This window comes from Trachurus japonicus, chromosome 9, assembly GCF_045865225.1.
Source record: "Trachurus japonicus isolate A0001 chromosome 9, Traja_1.0".
NCBI lineage: Eukaryota > Metazoa > Chordata > Actinopteri > Carangiformes > Carangidae > Trachurus > Trachurus japonicus.
Genome location: NC_140915.1, coordinates 5,251,257 through 5,269,897, shown reverse-complemented (window position 1 = coordinate 5,269,897; position 18,641 = coordinate 5,251,257). Strand labels below are relative to the sequence as shown.

Sequence of the window (18,641 nt, the reverse complement as noted above, 5' to 3'; positions counted from 1 at the left end):
TGCACCTCTTTAGTTTGTTCCTGAGAGTTTTGTTGGAGAGTGCGTGTTTTTCTTTGTTTTTTACTAAAGCAGTGAACTGAGACACTGGGAGCTTCCGCTACAAAACAAGCTTAAAATATAGACTTATTTAATTTTTTTCGGAACAATTTCGCATTTCGGGGCTTCAATACAAGACGGACATTACATACGAGCAGCATGGAGGTATTTGGATGTTTTTTGGTGTGTCTTTTTGTTACGAAGACAGTTGGTATCCATTTGCAACCGTTGTATATGGACATGCACTGCTACGCCGAGACCCCCTGTAACTCAGAGAAGCCACGGAGGACTCTGAAACTTCTCCCAGCCCTTAGTCCACATGAGGGGGAGGAGATAATGAGTGAAATTTCAATTTTGGGTGAACTATCCCTTTAACCCCAAGGGTTCATTTGAACTCGTCAAAGGGGGCAAAGTCACAGTGACATCACACACACGACATTGTGACCATAACACCTTGTGGGTCAGAGGTGAAACCAACATCCAGGTTGTAAGTTTGACCTGTCTGACCTAACACGCTGGTTGTTGTTGTTGTTTTGGTCTTTATGTTAACAGCAGGAAAGTACAAGTGCAGTTATAAATACACAAATAATAGATATGCAAACAGGGAGATTTCAACTAAAGATATCAAATAATGAGCACAAATGAAAAGTTTTAGCAGCTTTTCTTTTCTTTATCCTGTGTCAGATATACTTTGGATGTTCAGTTTCACTTTCAAAGGCTCTAAAATGAAGTTGAGTGACTAAATTTGGTTTTATGAATATGGTCTTTCCCTAAAATGATCAGCAAATTTATATTATACAACTCTTGATTTCTTTTTTTATTTGGCCATTGTTGTTATGGAAAGTGGACAGTAAAGGGACAATGCCAGCTGTTTTAACATTGCTAGTTGGTGTGGACCACATTCATTCAGTCTGAGACACTGTGAGCTCAACTCACCACTGACGAGATTTATTTATTTATCTACTTTTTTAAAGGAAGAAGACACGGGTACAAGACTTTTTTGATGCTCTGTCATTGATACACACCTGAGCCAGGTGGAGACAGGTCAGCCTCTGGAGGGGACTCGTCTGTGAGGTCCATAGCCTATTTTGCACAAAAAGTTTTATGGATTTATGATTGTTTAACATAACTTCATAAGAGAAAACACAGCATTCAAGAAACAGCTAAAAACATGGTTCAGAACAAACCAGTGTCTTTTTTAATCTTGTTTTATTTACAACATTAGGCGCTTTAAAAATAGCAACTTATGACAGATTCTGTCTTATAAATGCACTTTAGTGAATCTCAAATAGCACTTTATGACATTTACTGTCTGATACGTTCCAATTATGTTTAAACATAAAATGGCAAATAAATGAATCTTGAATCTTGAATCTTAAATATAGTTAACTACTACTGATGCAACCATTGTGTGATGTATTGTATTTGTACTATCTTATCTTTTGTTTTGTTTTTTGTCTTTATTTGTGGACCATCGGGCTACGGATGGAAATGAGTTCATCCTGAGCTAAATCTGGCATATTTAGACTACAACACATTATTTTTGTAGGCTAGCCTATATACAGTATGTATGTTAATGAATATGCAGCGTCCCATTGCAAATAGCCTGAATGATTAAATAAAAGAGGAGCCAGGTGTTCGCAGTAATAATAACACTGAACACGGAACATTGTAAAATTAAAAACATTAAAACCCTCCTGTTGTCCTCCTGGGTCAAGGAAAAAAGGAAGGAATGAAGGACGAAGGGAAAGAAGGAAGGAAGGACAAAGGGAAAAATGGGAAGAAAGAAGAAAGGAAAAAGGAAGGAAAGATAGAAGGAGGGAGGGAAGAGATTGGGTCATAAAGGAAGTAAGGACGAAATGAAGGAAGGAAAAAAGGATTGTGGAAAGAAGGAAGGAAAGAAAGATGGAGGGAGGGAAGAGATTGGGTCATATAGGAAGAAGGAAGTAAGGACGAAGGGAAGGAAGGAAAAAAGGATTGTGGAAAGAAGGAAGGGAAAAGGGAAGGAAAGAAAGATGGAGGGAGGGAACAGATTCATTCAAGAAAGAATAAGGAAGGAAGAAGAGAAAGAAGGAAGGGGAAAGGGATTGTGGAAAGAAGGAAGGATGGAGGGAGGGAACAGATTGACAACAGGAGGGTTAAAAACAGTTTAGAAACTCTTCTTTCCCACAGACCCGGAAACGCAGCATCGTCGCTACTGTTGTTTACATGCTGTCGCCAGGCAACGGTTGCTAGGAGTTCAGCCCGGACTCAAGCCGCAACAAGCCGCCGCTTCACCATCTAGTCCGGTCTGGTCCGGCTCGGCTCGGCTCGGCTCGGTTCTCTCCTGCTGGTTTCTACCTGGTTTCTATCTGGTCTCTCTCCTCGGCTCCATGGCGGCAGCTCTGGTGGACTCGAGCCGGGCCCCGGTGGCCTTCGGCCGGCGGGCGGTGCCGCGGCTGTTCGAGCAGCTGCAGCCGAGCGGCGGCACCAGGCTGCGGGCTCTGGCGTCTCTCTGCGACCTGGTCCACGACCCGGAGCGGCTCTACGAGACCGTCAACGGAGGTCGGTCAACTTCAACTTCATAGAGATATGCTCAGGGACGTGCACATAACTATAGAGGGGCAGGGGCTCAACATCAGAAAAGGGCAGTATGTAGCCTACAATTTTTTCGGGCCTTAATATCAAAATAAATAAATAAAAATAAATTACAGTTACTATTTAGTCGGTAGAGAAAGCCTGCACGCCTTCAGGACTGCAGTCAACACACTGGACCAATTTCCCAACTTCCCGAAACAGAGTCATGACTTCTGAACTGGTAGGCTAAGGCTAATATGGTATTGGGTGCACATTAACATGGCTTGCAGGAAAAAAAAATCATGTGAGTGCAAGTGCAAAATAGAAGTAGGCTAAGCCTACAGGCTACAACACAAAACCAAGAAATGACTACTGTGACTGCTACTGTGCATGTTTCAGAACAGCAGCAATAGTGTGAGTGAGTGATTCCTCCTGTTGCTGCTGTTGTTCACTACATTCAGGTGATGTTAGACAGAGGACGGGGTGGGGCTTAACTCTTAACAAGCAGTTAGCTAAACAAACACAAATGGGCGCTTTTCTGAAATATGACTCATGTTAAGCTGTTGAATAAGTGGACGGCGACTTGTCAGAACCGACAAGGAAGTTATGTTGGTGGATTTATAACTCACAAGATTCGACACAAGTCGCTCCACTGTCACGTCTCATCTATGTGCAACACACACAGAGTTATCGACGAGGCAGCAGCTTCTACTTCTCTCTCTCTCTCTCTCTCTGGACGTGCATGTGAGGGAGCGCGCACCGCAGGGCAGCCCCCCCCCCCGCCCCTCACTGAGGGACAGAGCGGAGCAGCAGCGGACAACACACACACCAACTTACACACAGTAGCCTACCGTGTGTATTACAAGGAAATGCGTACGGTAGATAACTGTGGCATTTTTACAGCGCGGTTGTTTACATCCTCATGCACAACAGGAATGCATTTATTGAAGAAAAAAAAAACATAAAACAAAAAGGGCACTTTTTAATACGAGGCAAAAAGGGCAGGGGCTCAAGCACCCTTTGGGCCCTATGTGTGCACGTGCCTGGATATGCTGACAGTCAGTCCATCTATGGGTCAAGTTCACCTGTTTACTGCTGTTTAAAGCCCCAGTGTGTAACTTATTTGGCTTTTTATTAGCAATAATCCAATATGTCTTTCATAAATACCTATTTATGTCGAATCACACCCGCATACAAATGAAAGCTTTCTGGTACCTGGGTCATTATCAAAATACGGTGATTTTCCGAGTCAAAAAAGTAAAAAATTTTAATTCAGTTTTCACAAATTTAATTTAGTGGGAACTATTTATTAGCATGTTGACCATGTTACCAACTATAATGGACAACTATAATATTTTTCTTTTTTTTTTCATCTATCAAACGTATTTAGTTTTCCACCAATGACAAATATCTATAAAAGGCTAATTACACAAAATAGTGTCCAAGCTAGCTCAAAGCCAGCATGAGTTAGCACCTTAAAATCTATAAATTATACTTATTAAACTGTTTTTTTTCCATAAAAATATTTCATTATAGCGCAAATCAAAGTAACACCAATGATACAAAAAAAGAACCACATTGAAAAATGACATTTTAATTGGAAATATCTTACTTTTTACTCATGAAAGAGACACTCACAATGTATTGGCTTAAATGGCTCTTTTTCTTCTTTTTCTTTCTGACCTTGGGAGTTCTCTTACATATTCTTAACCTTTCAAAATAATGGTCTGTGACACCAGTAACACCAATGACACCAAATCGAAGGACAGAATTCTTTTAAAAATATTTTTATTATTAAACAGCCAATTTAGATTTAATTTTATTCATATATTAAGCCCAGTGTTTGCTCATTATTGACCACTTTTTTTTTTTTAAACAAAAAAAGAAATATTTTTACACTGTCCAATAGCGTTGAACCATGGCAGTGGGACAAGTGTTTTTTTAGGTACAAAGGAAATTAAAACTGAAAAAAATAAAACAAAACAGTAAATATATAAACTGAAATTATCATCATCATTTAAAATGGTTTTAAATTACATAATTTTGGTTTAATGTGGATGATCTTTTTAAATTTTCAAGCATTTATGTGTCTGGAAAGTGCAGGGACATGTTTTTCACCGTATTTTGATAATGACCCACCTTAGAATGAGTTGTTACAAGTCGTTAAAGTGGGCGAGGAGAAAGTTTTCCAGGTAGCGCCTGTTAAAACTGTCACCACTGTGTAGTGCGAGGAAGGACGGAGGCACTGGTGTTGCATTCAGGTGCAGTCAGGCAGACGGCCGTGGCAAACCAACCAGATGTTGCTTTACTAGTCGACGGTAAAACGTGGGTCAGGTAAACAATAAGACATCTCTCACGCCTGTATTGTTTTGCCTCGTGCTGGCGGACTACTTGTTTACATAGCGGCTTGTTTATCCTGTTACATGCAGCGTCTGCCTGATATCATGTGAATGCAACATCAAGAATACTTTCCGATATGCAACCGCACCTAGATGGGGGGAATTCCTACATATTATACCTTTAAAGCCCCAGTATGTAACTTATTTGGCTTTTTATCAGCAAAAATCAAACATGTCTTTCATAAACATATTTCACTGAAGTGGAATCACACCCACATACAAATGAAAGCTTTCTGGTTCCTTATAATGAGTTGTTACAAATACATAAGTGGGCGGCGCACCGAACCGAGGCGGCCATGTTGCATCGTCATTTTTTTTTTTTTACGTTGAGTGTCAGCATGACCGTAGGTAACCACGGAAACTGAGCAGAGCTGTGGGCTCGGCCTGTTAAAACTGTCACCACTGTGTGAGGAAGGACGGAGGCACTGGTGTTGCATTCAGGTGCAGTCAGGCAGACGGCCGTCGGCAAACCAACTGGATGTTGTTTTACTCAACGGTAAACCATTACAACATGTTGTCACGCCTGTATTGTTTTGCCTCGTGCTGGCCGACCACTTGTTTACATAGAGGCTTGTTTATCCTGTTACATGCAGCGTCTGTTGTCTGTCTGACGTCTGCCTGATTTCATGTGATTGCAACATCAAGAATACGTTCAGATATGCAACCGCACCGCTAGATGGGGAGAACTCCTATATATTATACCTTTAAACTTCTGGAATAAATGATGCGTTCACTGTAATCTGAAACAAAAAACGTAACTTTTCTGACTTGTTCTTGTTCTGCAGGTTTTCTGGAGCAGCTGAAGGTTTTGTTGACAGATGAAGATCCGTCAGTCAGGGCGAAAACCTGTGAGCTGCTTCACCTGCTGACGGCTCACAGCATCGGCAGGTAGATCTATCTATCTATCTATCTATCTATCTATCTATCTATCTATCTATCTATCTATCTATCTATCTATCTATCTATCTCTGTCTATCTGTCTATCTATCTGTCTATCTGTCTGTCTATCTATCTATCTATCTATCTATCTATCTATCTATCTATCTATCTATCTATCTATCTATCTATCTGTCTATCTATCTCTGTCTATCTGTCTATCTATCTGTCTGTCTGTCTGTCTATCTATCTATCTATCTATCTATCTATCTATCTATCTATCTATCTATCTATCTATCTATCTATCTATCTATCTATCTATCTATCTATCTATCTATCTATCTATCTATCTATCTACCGTATTTCCTCTAATAGTAGCCGGTATCTATTTAATAGCCGGGTCTGTTATAATGGCCGGGGGCGTGGTTTACACGAACAAATAAAGGCCGGCCCCAAATACAGGCCGGGTCAATGGGAAAAAAACAAACAAACAGAAAAAACCTGAATTTCAGTCACTGTGGATGCACTGGTCTCAGGCGGCCAAACACGGATGCAGTAACCCACAAGTGCCAGCAGATGGCAGTAGCTAGATCTGAAGTGCCACATGAACCCACGCTTCAAGGAAACAGTCACTGACAACTCGACCGAAGAGAGCTTTAGCAGCATGGCGTGTCACTACCCGATTTGCGACGCTACCCGATCTGTGACAAAACTGCATTAACGGCATTCATGGTCATTCATGGTCATTCATTCTGACCACTTGTGCTCCAGCGTTTATTAGCCTAATCCTGTCCAGCTGATCGCTGCTGTTGCGGTACCTGCTACAGTAATGTGTAAAAAAATATAATTAATTGTAGGCAGAATGAAAACTGAGCACGGTAACTGTCAAATTTGAGCACCAGCATGAAACAGAGGAAGAAATAATAGCCTCTCTCAAATATAAGCCGGTCTCCAATACAGGCCGGTTCCCCTGGGCAGCTAAAGTAAATAAAGGCCTCGGCCTCTATTAGAGGAAATACGGTATCTATCTATCTATCTATCTATCTATCTATCTATCTGTCTATCTATCTCTGTCTATCTGTCTATCTATCTGTCTGTCTGTCTATCTATCTATACGGTATCTATCTATCTATCTATCTATCTATCTATCTATCTATCTATCTATCTATCTATCTATCTATCTATCTATCTATCTATCTATCTATCTGTCTATCTATCTCTGTCTATCTGTCTATCTATCTGTCTATCTGTCTGTCTATCTATCTATCTATCTATCTATCTATCTGTCTGTCTGTCTGTCTGTCTGTCTGTCTGTCTGTCTGTCTGTCTGTCTGTCTGTCTGTCTGTCTGTCTGTCTGTCTGTCTGTCTGTCTGTCTGTCTGTCTGTCTGTCTGTCTGTCTGTCTATCTATCTATCTATCTATCTATCTATCTATCTATCTATCTATCTATCTATCTATCTATCTGTCTGTCTGTCTGTCTGTCTATCTATCTATCTATCTATCTATCTGTCTGTCTGTCTATCTTCAGAGTCTCTGTTCTTCTCCTCCCTCAGACAGGCCCTCCTCTCCTCCTCCCTCCTTCCTCCTCTGTCTCAGCTGTTGGACGACTCCTCGTCCTCCTGCAGGAGAAACGTCCACCGAGTGTTGAACCGTCTCGTCCGGCTGCCGGCAGGTCTGTAGCTACCTCATGTTCCTTAAAGGGACAGTTCAGACCTGGTTCACACGTCTGATTTGCATTTCAAGGTTCACACAAAAACGTCTCTTTCTTTCTTTCTTTCTTTCTTTCTTTCTTTCTTTCTTTCTTTCTTTCTTTCTTTCTTTCTTTCTACCCCCTTTCTCTGTCTTTTTACTTCTTTCTTTATTTCTTTCTTTCTACCCTTCTGTATCTCTATCTATCTATCCATCCCCCTCTCTCTGTTTCTTTCTTTCTACTCCTCTCTCTCTATCTCTTTCTTTCTTCCTTTCTATCCCCTTTCTCTGTCCTTTTACTTCTTTCTTTCTTTCTTTCTTTCCTTCTACCTTTCTCTATCTCTAACTATCTACCTCTTTCTATCTATCCGTCCCCCTCTCTCTCTCTTTCTTTCTCTCTTTCTTTCTTTCTTTCTTTCTACTCCTCTCTCCCTATCTCTTCCTTCCTTTCTACCCCTTTTCTGTCTTTTTACTTCTCTCTTTCGACCATCTTTCTCTGTCTTTTTACTTCTTTCTTTCTTTCTTTCTTTCTTTCTTTCTTTCTTTCTACCCCTCTACCATTCTTTATCTCTATCTATCGATCCACCCCCTCTTTCTTTCTTTCTTTCTTTCTTTCTTTCTTTCTTTCTTTCTTTCTTTCTTTCTTTCTTTCTTTCTTTCTTTCTTTCTACCCCCTTTCTCTGTCTTTTTACTTCTTTCTTTATTTCTTTCTTTCTACCCTTCTGTATCTCTATCTATCTATCCATCCCCCTCTCTCTGTTTCTTTCTTTCTACTCCTCTCTCTCTATCTCTTTCTTTCTTCCTTTCTATCCCCTTTCTCTGTCCTTTTACTTCTTTCTTTCTTTCTTTCCTTCTACCTTTCTCTATCTCTAACTATCTACCTCTTTCTATCTATCCGTCCCCCTCTCTCTCTCTTTCTTTCTCTCTTTCTTTCTTTCTTTCTTTCTTTCTACTCCTCTCTCCCTATCTCTTCCTTCCTTTCTACCCCTTTTCTGTCTTTTTACTTCTCTCTTTCGACCATCTTTCTCTGTCTTTTTACTTCTTTCTTTCTTTCTTTCTTTCTTTCTTTCTTTCTACCCCTCTACCATTCTTTATCTCTATCTATCGATCCACCCCCTCTTTCTTTCTTTCTTTCTTTCTTTCTTTCTTTCTTTCTTTCTTTCTTTCTTTCTTTCTTTCCCTTTTTTCTGTCTTTCTTTCTACCACATTTCTCTGTCTTTTTCTTTCTTTCTTTCTTTCATTCTACCTACCCCCTCTCTCTCTCTTTCTTTCTTCCTTTCTACCCCCTTTCTCTGTCTTCTTTCTTTCTTTCTCCACCTTTCTCTGTCTTTTTACTTTCTTCTTTCTTTCTTTCTTTCTTCCTTTCTACCCCCCTTCTCTGTCTTTTTTAGATTGCTGAGATTTGGAACCACAGATTGATTTGATGGCGACACGCTAGTAATACAGTAGTTGGACCAGTTAGACCTGTGTGAAAACAGCATCATGGGACCTTTAAGAAACGTGTGTGTGTGTCCAGGTGCTCAGTCTCTCCTGACTCTGGTTCCTAAACTGATGCTGAAGCTCCGAGAGCAGACTGCTGCTGCTGCTGCTGCTGGAGGAGGAGGTGAGGAGGAGGAGGAGGATGAGGAGGAGGAGGAGGAGGTGCTGCTCCTCTCCACCGTCTCCTGCTGCTCCCGGCTCGACGCTCTGCCGGCGCTGGCCTGCGACGGCGTCTCGCTGCTGGGACAAAAACTCTCACATCGCTCCCCGAACATCCGCAGAGAGGCGGCGGCGGCCATGTTGGCGCTCAGGTAGGTCAGGTGACGCCTCACCTAACCTCTATCCACAAGTTTCCGAACGTCATCTATGGTCAAAACTGGCTTCCGGTTTGCCGGTTTGGTGGAATTTTACGTTTACGTTTCCATGGTTTTCAGGCGTTGTCATAGTTGCGGTAAACGCATGGATCTATTAACGCTGGCTTTTAACACAGATGTCAATTTGTGTGATATCCACTGTTAAAAGCTGCTGTGATGATCCATGCGTTTTACAGATTTTCATTGGGGAAAAAAAAAAAAAAAAATCCATGCATTTACCGCGGCTACTGAAACCATGGAAACGTAAACATAACATTCCAATACCGGCAAAACAGGCTACGTTTTTGACGTTCGGAAAAAGGTGGATAGAGCCTGCTACTGTGACGTAAACAGCCTAATGCGGCGCAAGGCATTATGGGAATGTGCGGCTTTTGGAAATTCTGACACTTGGTGTAAACCATAGACTGTAAAAAGAATGGACGTAGCACCGTGACGTCCCCCATTGGTTTGGGGGAGTCTGTTTTGTGCCGCTGCTACGGGGGTTTGAACCGCGCCATGTTGGATTCTACTTGCCATATTTGGAGCGGTGCGGCCGTTGGCCGGCCGAGGGCCCGCCCACTGGCCTCGAAGCAGCGGTCACCGGACCTGTCACTCAACGTTTCCGCGCCCTGATTGGCCAGAACTTTAAACCTAATAATAGTAAAACAGTAGAGTTTAAAAAAAATTCACCCCCCTCAGAGTGTGTGCGGGGGTAGAAACTATCGGTTGAGACCAAAAAAATAAAATGTACCAGGCTGTAAATATGTTTGTTTAAGCTGTAAAAACGGCTATTTTAACATGGGGCTCAAATGGAGTTGCTCCCTTCTGGAGCCAGCCCCCAGAGGAAGCCGAGGGGATTGCAGCTTTTTGAACGCGGAAGTGAGCTTCACTTCTCAGACCGACAACTGCCCCCTTGGTGTAAACGCAAAATTACATTGAGTTTGGTCTTGGTTGAATACATACGGTCAGTCTGATTGGACAAATTGAAACCTCAATGATATGTGATAATGATATAGGACGAATCACCTTGTTGTTTACAACTACTTCCGGGTAGAAAACCAGCATTCGAACAATAGTGACGGACGAGAGTTTCTCTATATATATCTACTTTTTCACGTCACTATATCGTCGTTTAGACTAATCTGATGTTTGTAAAGTTTATAAAACCAATGATTGGACAAACATTACTATTTACGTGTGCACATTTTTGTAATTAGTCATGGTTATCATAGATTAGCCGGGCTAACGGTTAGCTACCTGTTTAACTTTAATAACTCAGTGACTCAATAAACGCTCCATGAAAAAATATTTTCTCCAGCGGATATCTGAGTTCCAACATGACTGAGCTAACTGGAGTAGTTTCATGTCGTGTCCCACAACGGGAGGGTTTTAACAGCTGACGTCCTGGTGTTAGCTTAGCTACCGCCGTTAGCTTAGCTACCGTTAGCTGTCCCTGTCAGCTGAGCCACTGATGCTTTCTAGACACCGTGATTCCCCCCAAACTGAATAAATACAACACATAGCAACACAAAACACACACACAGAAATAGTGATGTTTCTTCAATCATTTCAGATTTGTCTAAACGGTGATAGGGCGTGAAAAATATGAGATATATAGCTAAACTCTCGTTCGTTACTATTGATCTCATTCAAATTACGTGCTGGTTTTCTACCCGGAAGTAGAATGTAAACAACAAGGCGATTCGGTCTATAGGCTATAATAATATAAAATCAGCCCAGTGCGCGATATAGAGCTGATACGAGCAGAATTTTATCTGTCTTCATGTTGCCCTTTCATTCATCATCCCGTTACACTCTGAATCAAACAGGTGGGGAATGAGAAATCCGCAGCACTAGTCCGTTGATCACCGTGTCTGTAGTGCTGCATGAAGTGGACTAGTGTGATCTGGCTGAGGAAAAAAAAACCTGATGCCCGATGATCCGGGTAGAAAACCAGCACGTAATTTGAATGAGAACAGTAGTAACGAACGAGAGTTTAGCTATATATCATGTTTTTCACGCCCTATCACCGTTTAGACAAATCTGAAATGATTGAAGAAACATTACTATTTCTGTGTGTGTGTTTTGTGTTGCTATGTGTTGTATTTATTCAGTTTGGGGGAATCACGGTGTCTAGAAAGCATCAGTGGCTGCAGCTGACAGGGACAGCTAACGGCAGCAGCTAAGCTAACGGTAGCTAAACTAACAGTAGCTAAGCCACTCTCCATTAGCCTCATTGTATCGAACTTGGTTGCAGAGATGGGACCAAGTCACACATGTGAAAGTCTCAAGTAAGTCTCAAGTCTTAACCTTCAAGTCTCAAGTAAGTCCCAAGTCATTTTTCTTTGGGCAAGTCAAGTCAAGTCAAGTCACAGGTTATGTCAAGTCAAGTCCAAGTCAAGTCACCTTATTATTGCAATTTCACCCGCAGAATCTGATCTAAATAAAGTGAAGACAATATATTAGAATAGAATAGAATAGAATAGAATAGAACATCTATTATGTCTCATGTCTTATCATGTCTTATAATGCATTAATGAGCCTCTTCATACCTGATCTGATCACAAAAGGTTAACTCCTACTACATCAATAGAATAGAATAGAAAATCTATTAGCTATATTCTATCATGACAACACCATTCTCAGCCTGCACTCATACCAAGTAGTTAGATATTAATTTGATATTTTATATTCAAAAGTCAAAGAATGTGTAACATTGAAACATTCCTGGATGCTAACTGACAGGCAAACAGCTGTGTAGTCACTGCAGATTCTGCAGCAGTGAGAACGTGAGGGTGAAGGAGAGGAGATTTTTAAATTTTTTAAAAAGGACACGTTAGCTTCTCGCTATGGTAACGCTGGTAACAGGTGACTGTTAGGTCTATTGGTTACTGTGCGTTTGTCCCGACTCTAATGAAGCAGCGTCAGGCTGCTCACCGTCACTGAAACTCCGGATGAAATCTCCGTTTAAAAACACTGAGCTGCGAGCGTCATAGCACGCCATGGATGTATTATATTATAATAGATCCATGTAGCACGCCCGCTGCAGCGACCCTGGAGGCCCCTCCGTACCAAACCCCTCTCTCACTCTCTCCCCCTCCCTCTCTCTCTCCAGCGCTCCTTTCAAAATAAGTGCATAAAAAGTCTGGGAAAAAAAAAACAAAACACCGACTGAGCTGGTGCCGTGCCGGTGAAAAATTCAGCGGTGGCGGCTGGTCATTCAAGTCATTCAAGTCATCGTGCCTCAAGTCAAGTCAAGTCCCGAGTCTTTAACCTTCAAGTCCGAGTCAAGTCGCAAGTCTTTTATTTTTTGTCAAGTCAAGTCAAGTCGCATCAAAAAGGCGACTCGAGTCGACTCGAGTCCAAGTCACAGTGACTCGAGTCCCCATCTCTGCTTGGTTGCAGTTCCACCAGAATTCCACTAGGAGTGCAGTGCCGAATGAATGGGACCCTATGGAGCTAGAAGGCTAAATTTGTCCCTTGCACCTGGTAATAGTCAAAAAATCGCAAATATTGTTGTATTTTCTGCTAGATCAATATGGATTATAGATTAAAAGTGAAATTGTTGAGAAGTTTTGTCCTTTCGATTTCCTACAGGTTGGGCTGTTGTTGCCCATAAAACGCTAGCATTCTGCTAATGAATGCTGATTGGTCAGTGACGGACTTGCGACTATTTACGACCAGAGATCCCACCTGATGACACAATAGCTGTAAAACGGGCGAAAAGCTGTTTTATTTCCTTCTGTAACGCTGTTATTATGCACTTTATTGACTTTTAATATTTTTTCAAGCGAGAAAGTAACTGTTTAGTCTCCCAATATGCGGTCAGTTTATCCAAATAACGGCTGTTTAGAAGTCTGCTCCGATGTTTTCGGAGAAGTGAAGCTCCACCTGTGGAGCAATGACCGGGACATCACAGCGGCAACAGCCGGTCTGCTGACGTGCTCGGTCGGCCTACCTCTGTCGTTGATCCCGGCGGAGAAAACGGTCGCTAATTAACTTACCCGTTGGTTTTTAGAGGTTTACCACCGGCTGGTTAAATTCTTTTTAGGAGATAAATGTTGGTCTCATTGATGAAATTTTTGTAGCAGTAGCATTAGTTTATTGTTTGAATGCAAAGTGAAGCTTCATGTGTGTATTGGACAGAGAGCAGCGCTGCCTGGGGGCTCTGTAGCCTCCTACGTTCACCACATTTACATAAATAAATAAATGTTTGACAATGAACCGATCGTCTGCATTAAATGTTTTTATTTTATTTTGTATTATGTTATATTATATAACATGGTTACAGTCCGCGGTTCCGTAGACGGGCTGGACGGGCTGTCATCGTGCTCTGAGGTGACTCAGAAATTACCGTAAAGCAGCACCTCTTGTCTGTGACGTCATCATGTTTTTTGAACAGCTTTTTAGAACAGAAAAGTGAACTTAAAAAATCCAATATTCAGCCAAGTGCATTTTATTGCTTCCCCCTTTTGATAATAATATTCAAATTACTTGACAAAAATTATTTCCAGAGAAAAGTGGATTTTTAGGGGTGTACTCCCATTGACTCCCATTCATTCTGCACTCGCCTGCGAGCGCCCCCACATGGACAGAGACGTGTTCCGAAAACCCGGAAGTTGGACGAGAGTGGCACTTCTCCTCAATATTAGAAATTCTCTGGCTAAGCTAACGGTGGTAGCTAAGCTAACGGCGGTAGCTAAGCTAACACCAGGACGTCAGCTGTTAAAACCCTCCCGTTGTGGGACACGACATGAAACTACTCCAGTTAGCTCAGTCATGTTGGAACTCAGATATCCGCTGGAGAAAATATTTTTTCATGGAGCGTTTATTGAGTCACTGAGTTATTAAAGTTAAACAGGTAGCTAACCGTTAGCCCAGCTAATCTATGATAACCATGACTCATTACAAAAACATGCGCACAGAAATAGTAATGTTTGTCCAATCATTGGTTTTATAGACTTTACAAACATCAGATTAGTCTAAACGGTGATATAGTGACATGAAAAATTAGATATAGTGAAACTCTCGTCCGTCACTATTGTTCTCATGCTGGTTTTCTACCCAGAAGTAGTTGTAAACAACAAGGAGATTCGTATTCGTTCTCAATGCCGTCTTTACCCAGAATGCGTCGCGCTTTCAGCTGTCAAAGGTCTGTCGGTCAGGAGAGGAACTGCAGCTCATTGGTTGTTTTGTCATCGTCAGCGTTCCTGAGAGCGGGAAGCGGCAGGTGTGCGAGGAGACGGTGCTTCCTGTCGTGGTCGAGCTGCTGCAGGACCAAGACATCGAGGTTCAGGCCAACGCCGCAGGAGTCCTCATGAACGCTGTCATCATCACCACGGGTACTCACACACTCACACACTGCAATACCATAAACACACACAATCTGTGAAGTCTGTTAAAGATGGCAACATGGCACCGGCCACTTTAATTTGTATGCGGTTGTGATTAGACTTCGGTAAATACGTATTTATGAAAGCGATATTTGATTCCAAAAAAAAGCCAAATAAGTTACATACTGTCCCTTTAAAGGTATAATGTGTAGGAATTCCCCCCATCTAGCGGTGCGGTTGCATATCTGAACGTATTCTTGATGTTGCATTCAGGTGAAATGGGGCAGACGTCAGACAGACAACAGACGCTGCATGTAACAGGATAAACAAGCGTCTATGTAAACAAGTGGTCAAAACAATACAGGCGTGACAACATGTTGTCATGGTGATGTGGTATTGTTTTACCGTCTTTCTCTGGTGGAGTAAAATAACATCCGGTTGGTTTGCCGACGGCCGTCTGCCTGACTGCACCTGAATGCAACACCAGTGCCTCCGTCCTTCCTCACACTACACAGTGGTGACAGTTTTAACAGGCCGAGCCCACAGCTCCGCTCAGTTTCCGTGGTTACCTACGGTCACGATGCAACATGGCCGCCTCGGTTCGGTGCGTCGCCCACTTATGTATTTGTAACGACTTGTAACAACTCATTCTAAGGAACCAGAAAGCTTTACTTTGGATGCAGCTGTGATTCACCTTCAGTCAAATACGGATTTATGAAAGACATGTTTGATTTTTGCTGATAAAAAGCCAAAAAAGTTACATACTGGCGCTTTAATGTTGCTTTTGCAAATTCTTTTTGAAATTCCTCTTTTTAATTAATGTGTCCCCTGTGGTCCTCCATAATTCATGGCTAAATATGCATGTAATCATTTAGCTTTTCTTGGTGATTATAACGCTTCATCCCAATGCATTGTTTTACACAGGCATGGATAGTTTACTGCGTCTGCATGGACACAAAGCTGGCAAACAGAAATATGTTTAACGGGGCGACGCCTCATATGAAGTATTAAGGCTGCCATTGATCACATGACCACACACTCCATCTTCCTGTCTACCCCCTTTCTCTGTCTTTTTACTTCGTTCTTTCTACCACCATTCTGTCTTTTTACTTCCTTCATTCTTTCTTTCTTTGTTTCTTTCTTTCTACCCCTCTCTCTCTGTTTCTCTTTCTTTCTACCCTTCTCTATCTCTATCTGTCTACCTCTTTTCATCTATCCATCCATTTCTTTCTTTCTTTCTTTCTTTCTTTCTTTCTTTCTTTCTTTCTTTCTTTCTTTCTTTCTTTCTTCCTTTCTACCCCCTTTGTCTTTTTACTTCTTTCTTTCTTTCTTTCTTTCTTTCTTTCTTTCTTTCTTTCTTTCTTTCTACCCCTTTCTCTGTCTACCCTTCTCTATCTCTATCTGTCTACCTCTTTTCATCTATCCATCCATTTCTTTCTTTCTTTCTTTCTTTTCATCTTCCTTTCTCTGTCTTTTTTCTTTCTTTCTTTCTTTCTTTCCATCTTCCTTTCTACCCCCTTTGTCTTTTTACTTCTTTCTTTCTTTCTTTCTTTCTTTCTTTCTTTCTTTCTTTCTTTCTTTCTTTCTTTCTTTCTTTCTTTCTTTCTTTCTTTCTACCCCTTTCTCTGTCTTTTTTACTTCTTTCTTTCTACCACCATTCTGTCTTTTTACTTCTACTTTCTTTCTTTCTTTCTTTCCCTCTCTCTCTGTTTCTTTCTTTCTATCTAGCCTTCTCTATCTCTATCTGTCTACCTCTTTTTATCTATCTTTTTTTTATCTATCCACCCCCCTCTCTCGAATTACAACGTTAGGTTGAGTCTGGAGCTCTGATTGTATTTGTATCGGTGAAATGCATCTTGGGAGTTGTAGTTGAATTCAGTTTTGTTTCTTTCTTTCTACCCTTCTCTATCTCTATCTGTCTACCTCTTTTCATCTATCCATCCATTTCTTTCTTTCTTTCTTTCTTTCTTTCTTTCTTTCTTTCTCTGTCTTTTTTCTTTCTTTCTTTCTTTCTTTCTTTCTTTCTACCCCCTTTCTCTGTCTTTTTACTTCTTTCTTTCTACCACCGTTCTTTCTTTCTTTCTTTCAACCCTTCTTTCTTTCTTCCTTCCTTTCTACCCCTTTCTCTGTCTTTTTTTACTTCTTTCTTTCTACCACCGTTCTGTCTTTTTACTTCTTTCTTTCTTTCTTTCTTTCTTTCTTTCTTTCTTTCTTTCTTTCTTTCTTTCTTTCTTTCTTTCTTTCTATCTACCCTTCTCTATCTCTATCTGTCTACTTCTTTTTATCTATCCACCCCCCTCTCTCGAATTACAACGTTTAGTTGAGTCTGGAGCTCTGGTTGTATTTGTATCGGTGAAATGCATCTTGGGAGTTGTAGTTGAGTTCAGTTCACACTCGATACAACCAACCAGGTGTTTTCAGAGCAGTGACTCAGCTGACTCCGCCCACCTGACCTTCAACTGGCTCCCCCCCCCCTCCTGCAGGTAAAGAGCGGTGTCTGGACCTGGACGTCGTCCCTGTCCTCCTCCACCTGGTGTCCAAGGAGACGCAGGAGGAGAAGGAGAAGGAGAAGGAGGAGAAGGAGCAGGAGGAGAAGGAGGAGGAGCAGGAGCAGGAGGAGGAGGACGAGGAGAGGAGGAGGAGGAGGAAGGCGCTCGTCCTGTACTCGCTGCGCGCTCTCACCTCATTGGCCGAGGCTCCTGACGGGCGGCGCCTCCTGCTGGAGCAGCTCCCCCTGCTGGAGAGGAGGAGCCGCGACGCGCAGGAGGACCGGGACGTCCGGCGCGCGGCTCAGACCGCCGTCAGGGTCGTCACCTGGACGCCCTGATGACCTCTGACCCCTCCAGAATAAAATAAAAATTAAAAAAAACAACTAACTATGCACGTTATCATCAATCTGTGTCATATTATTGATTATTGATAATCAATCAACGCATTGAGGTGAGACATTATACAATTTAAACTAACAGATATCACCATGAAACTTCCCAAGTTTATCACTCACATTAAGACAAATGTTTTTTGTATTACAAGTTTTGTCAAATTTTATGTTTCAATAATTTTCATACATTTCCAGAACAGAAATCTGAACAATGGATAAAGCTACTTTCAAAATTCTTGTTTTATCTTGTTGACATATTAGAGTCAGAAGTTTTTACAGAGGAGGATTCTGGATATCTCTTTTTATCACTTTGTAAATGAGAAAATACTGTCACCAGCCCTAAAAAAAAAGAAAAGAAATGTCTCCATGTTTTTAGTAATAAAATGTTGTATAAATGAGGCTGTGAATAATATATCAACAATCCCCTCTGTAAAAACCTTCAGAATATAGAAAGGGATCAAAGTGGAAGGTTTGGTGTCTGGAAGTGCTGCTGAAGTGGAGATTTCTAGCTCAGAGTCTGAAAAACTATTTCTGAGAAAACGGCCTTTTGGACTGTAAAATTACAGAGATTGTTATTGTCAATCGAACTTTTACAATTTTTTGCAGATACGGAGGAAATGACCATTTTTCAGTGATACCTGACATGACATGGGTCAGACTAACTTTTGGTGATTTCTTTCCACTATGAAAAAACAGTGTTTTTTCCTGTAGCGTTTCTTCTTAAAGGGATACGCCAACATTGTTTTTTTTTTTTTTTTACATGCCTTGCCTCACTCCTGAGTCCATGACCAGCAGATAGACACCATCCTTTCCACTGTGCGTGCAGTAACAAGGGAGATAGAGCCGTATCGCCGTAATTAGCTTAGCTCAAACGCTGGAAGTGTATAGGTAGTGTTAGCCTGCCTCCACCTAAAATCGCTAATTAGCTTAGCTCAAACACTGGAAGTGTATGGGTAGTGTTAGCCTGCCTCCACCTAAAGTCGCTAATTAGCTTAGCTCAAACACTGGAAGTGTATGGGTAGTGTTAGCCTGCCTCCA

The 18,641-nt window shown here is 41.5% G+C and overlaps 1 protein-coding gene across 2 annotated transcripts; it reads left to right on the top strand.

Annotated features, from left to right (window-relative positions):
• The first annotated feature begins 2,400 nt into the window (after window positions 1-2,400).
• Window positions 2,401-17,617, top strand: rsph14 (radial spoke head 14 homolog). Of its 2 annotated transcripts, XM_085788062.1 has the most exons (7): window positions 2,401-2,580; window positions 5,777-5,879; window positions 7,422-7,540; window positions 9,074-9,347; window positions 14,595-14,731; window positions 17,206-17,285; window positions 17,337-17,617. In XM_085788062.1, exons 1-7 carry the CDS (start codon window positions 2,409-2,411, stop codon window positions 17,547-17,549), a joined length of 1,098 nt encoding a protein of 365 aa, XP_085644188.1. In that variant the 5' UTR covers window positions 2,401-2,408; the 3' UTR covers window positions 17,550-17,617. The 2 variants fall into 2 exon arrangements, with proteins under 2 accessions (XP_085644188.1, XP_085644187.1); XM_085788061.1 differs by having other exon boundaries at window positions 17,206-17,617.
• Window positions 17,618-18,641: the final 1,024 nt, after the last annotated feature.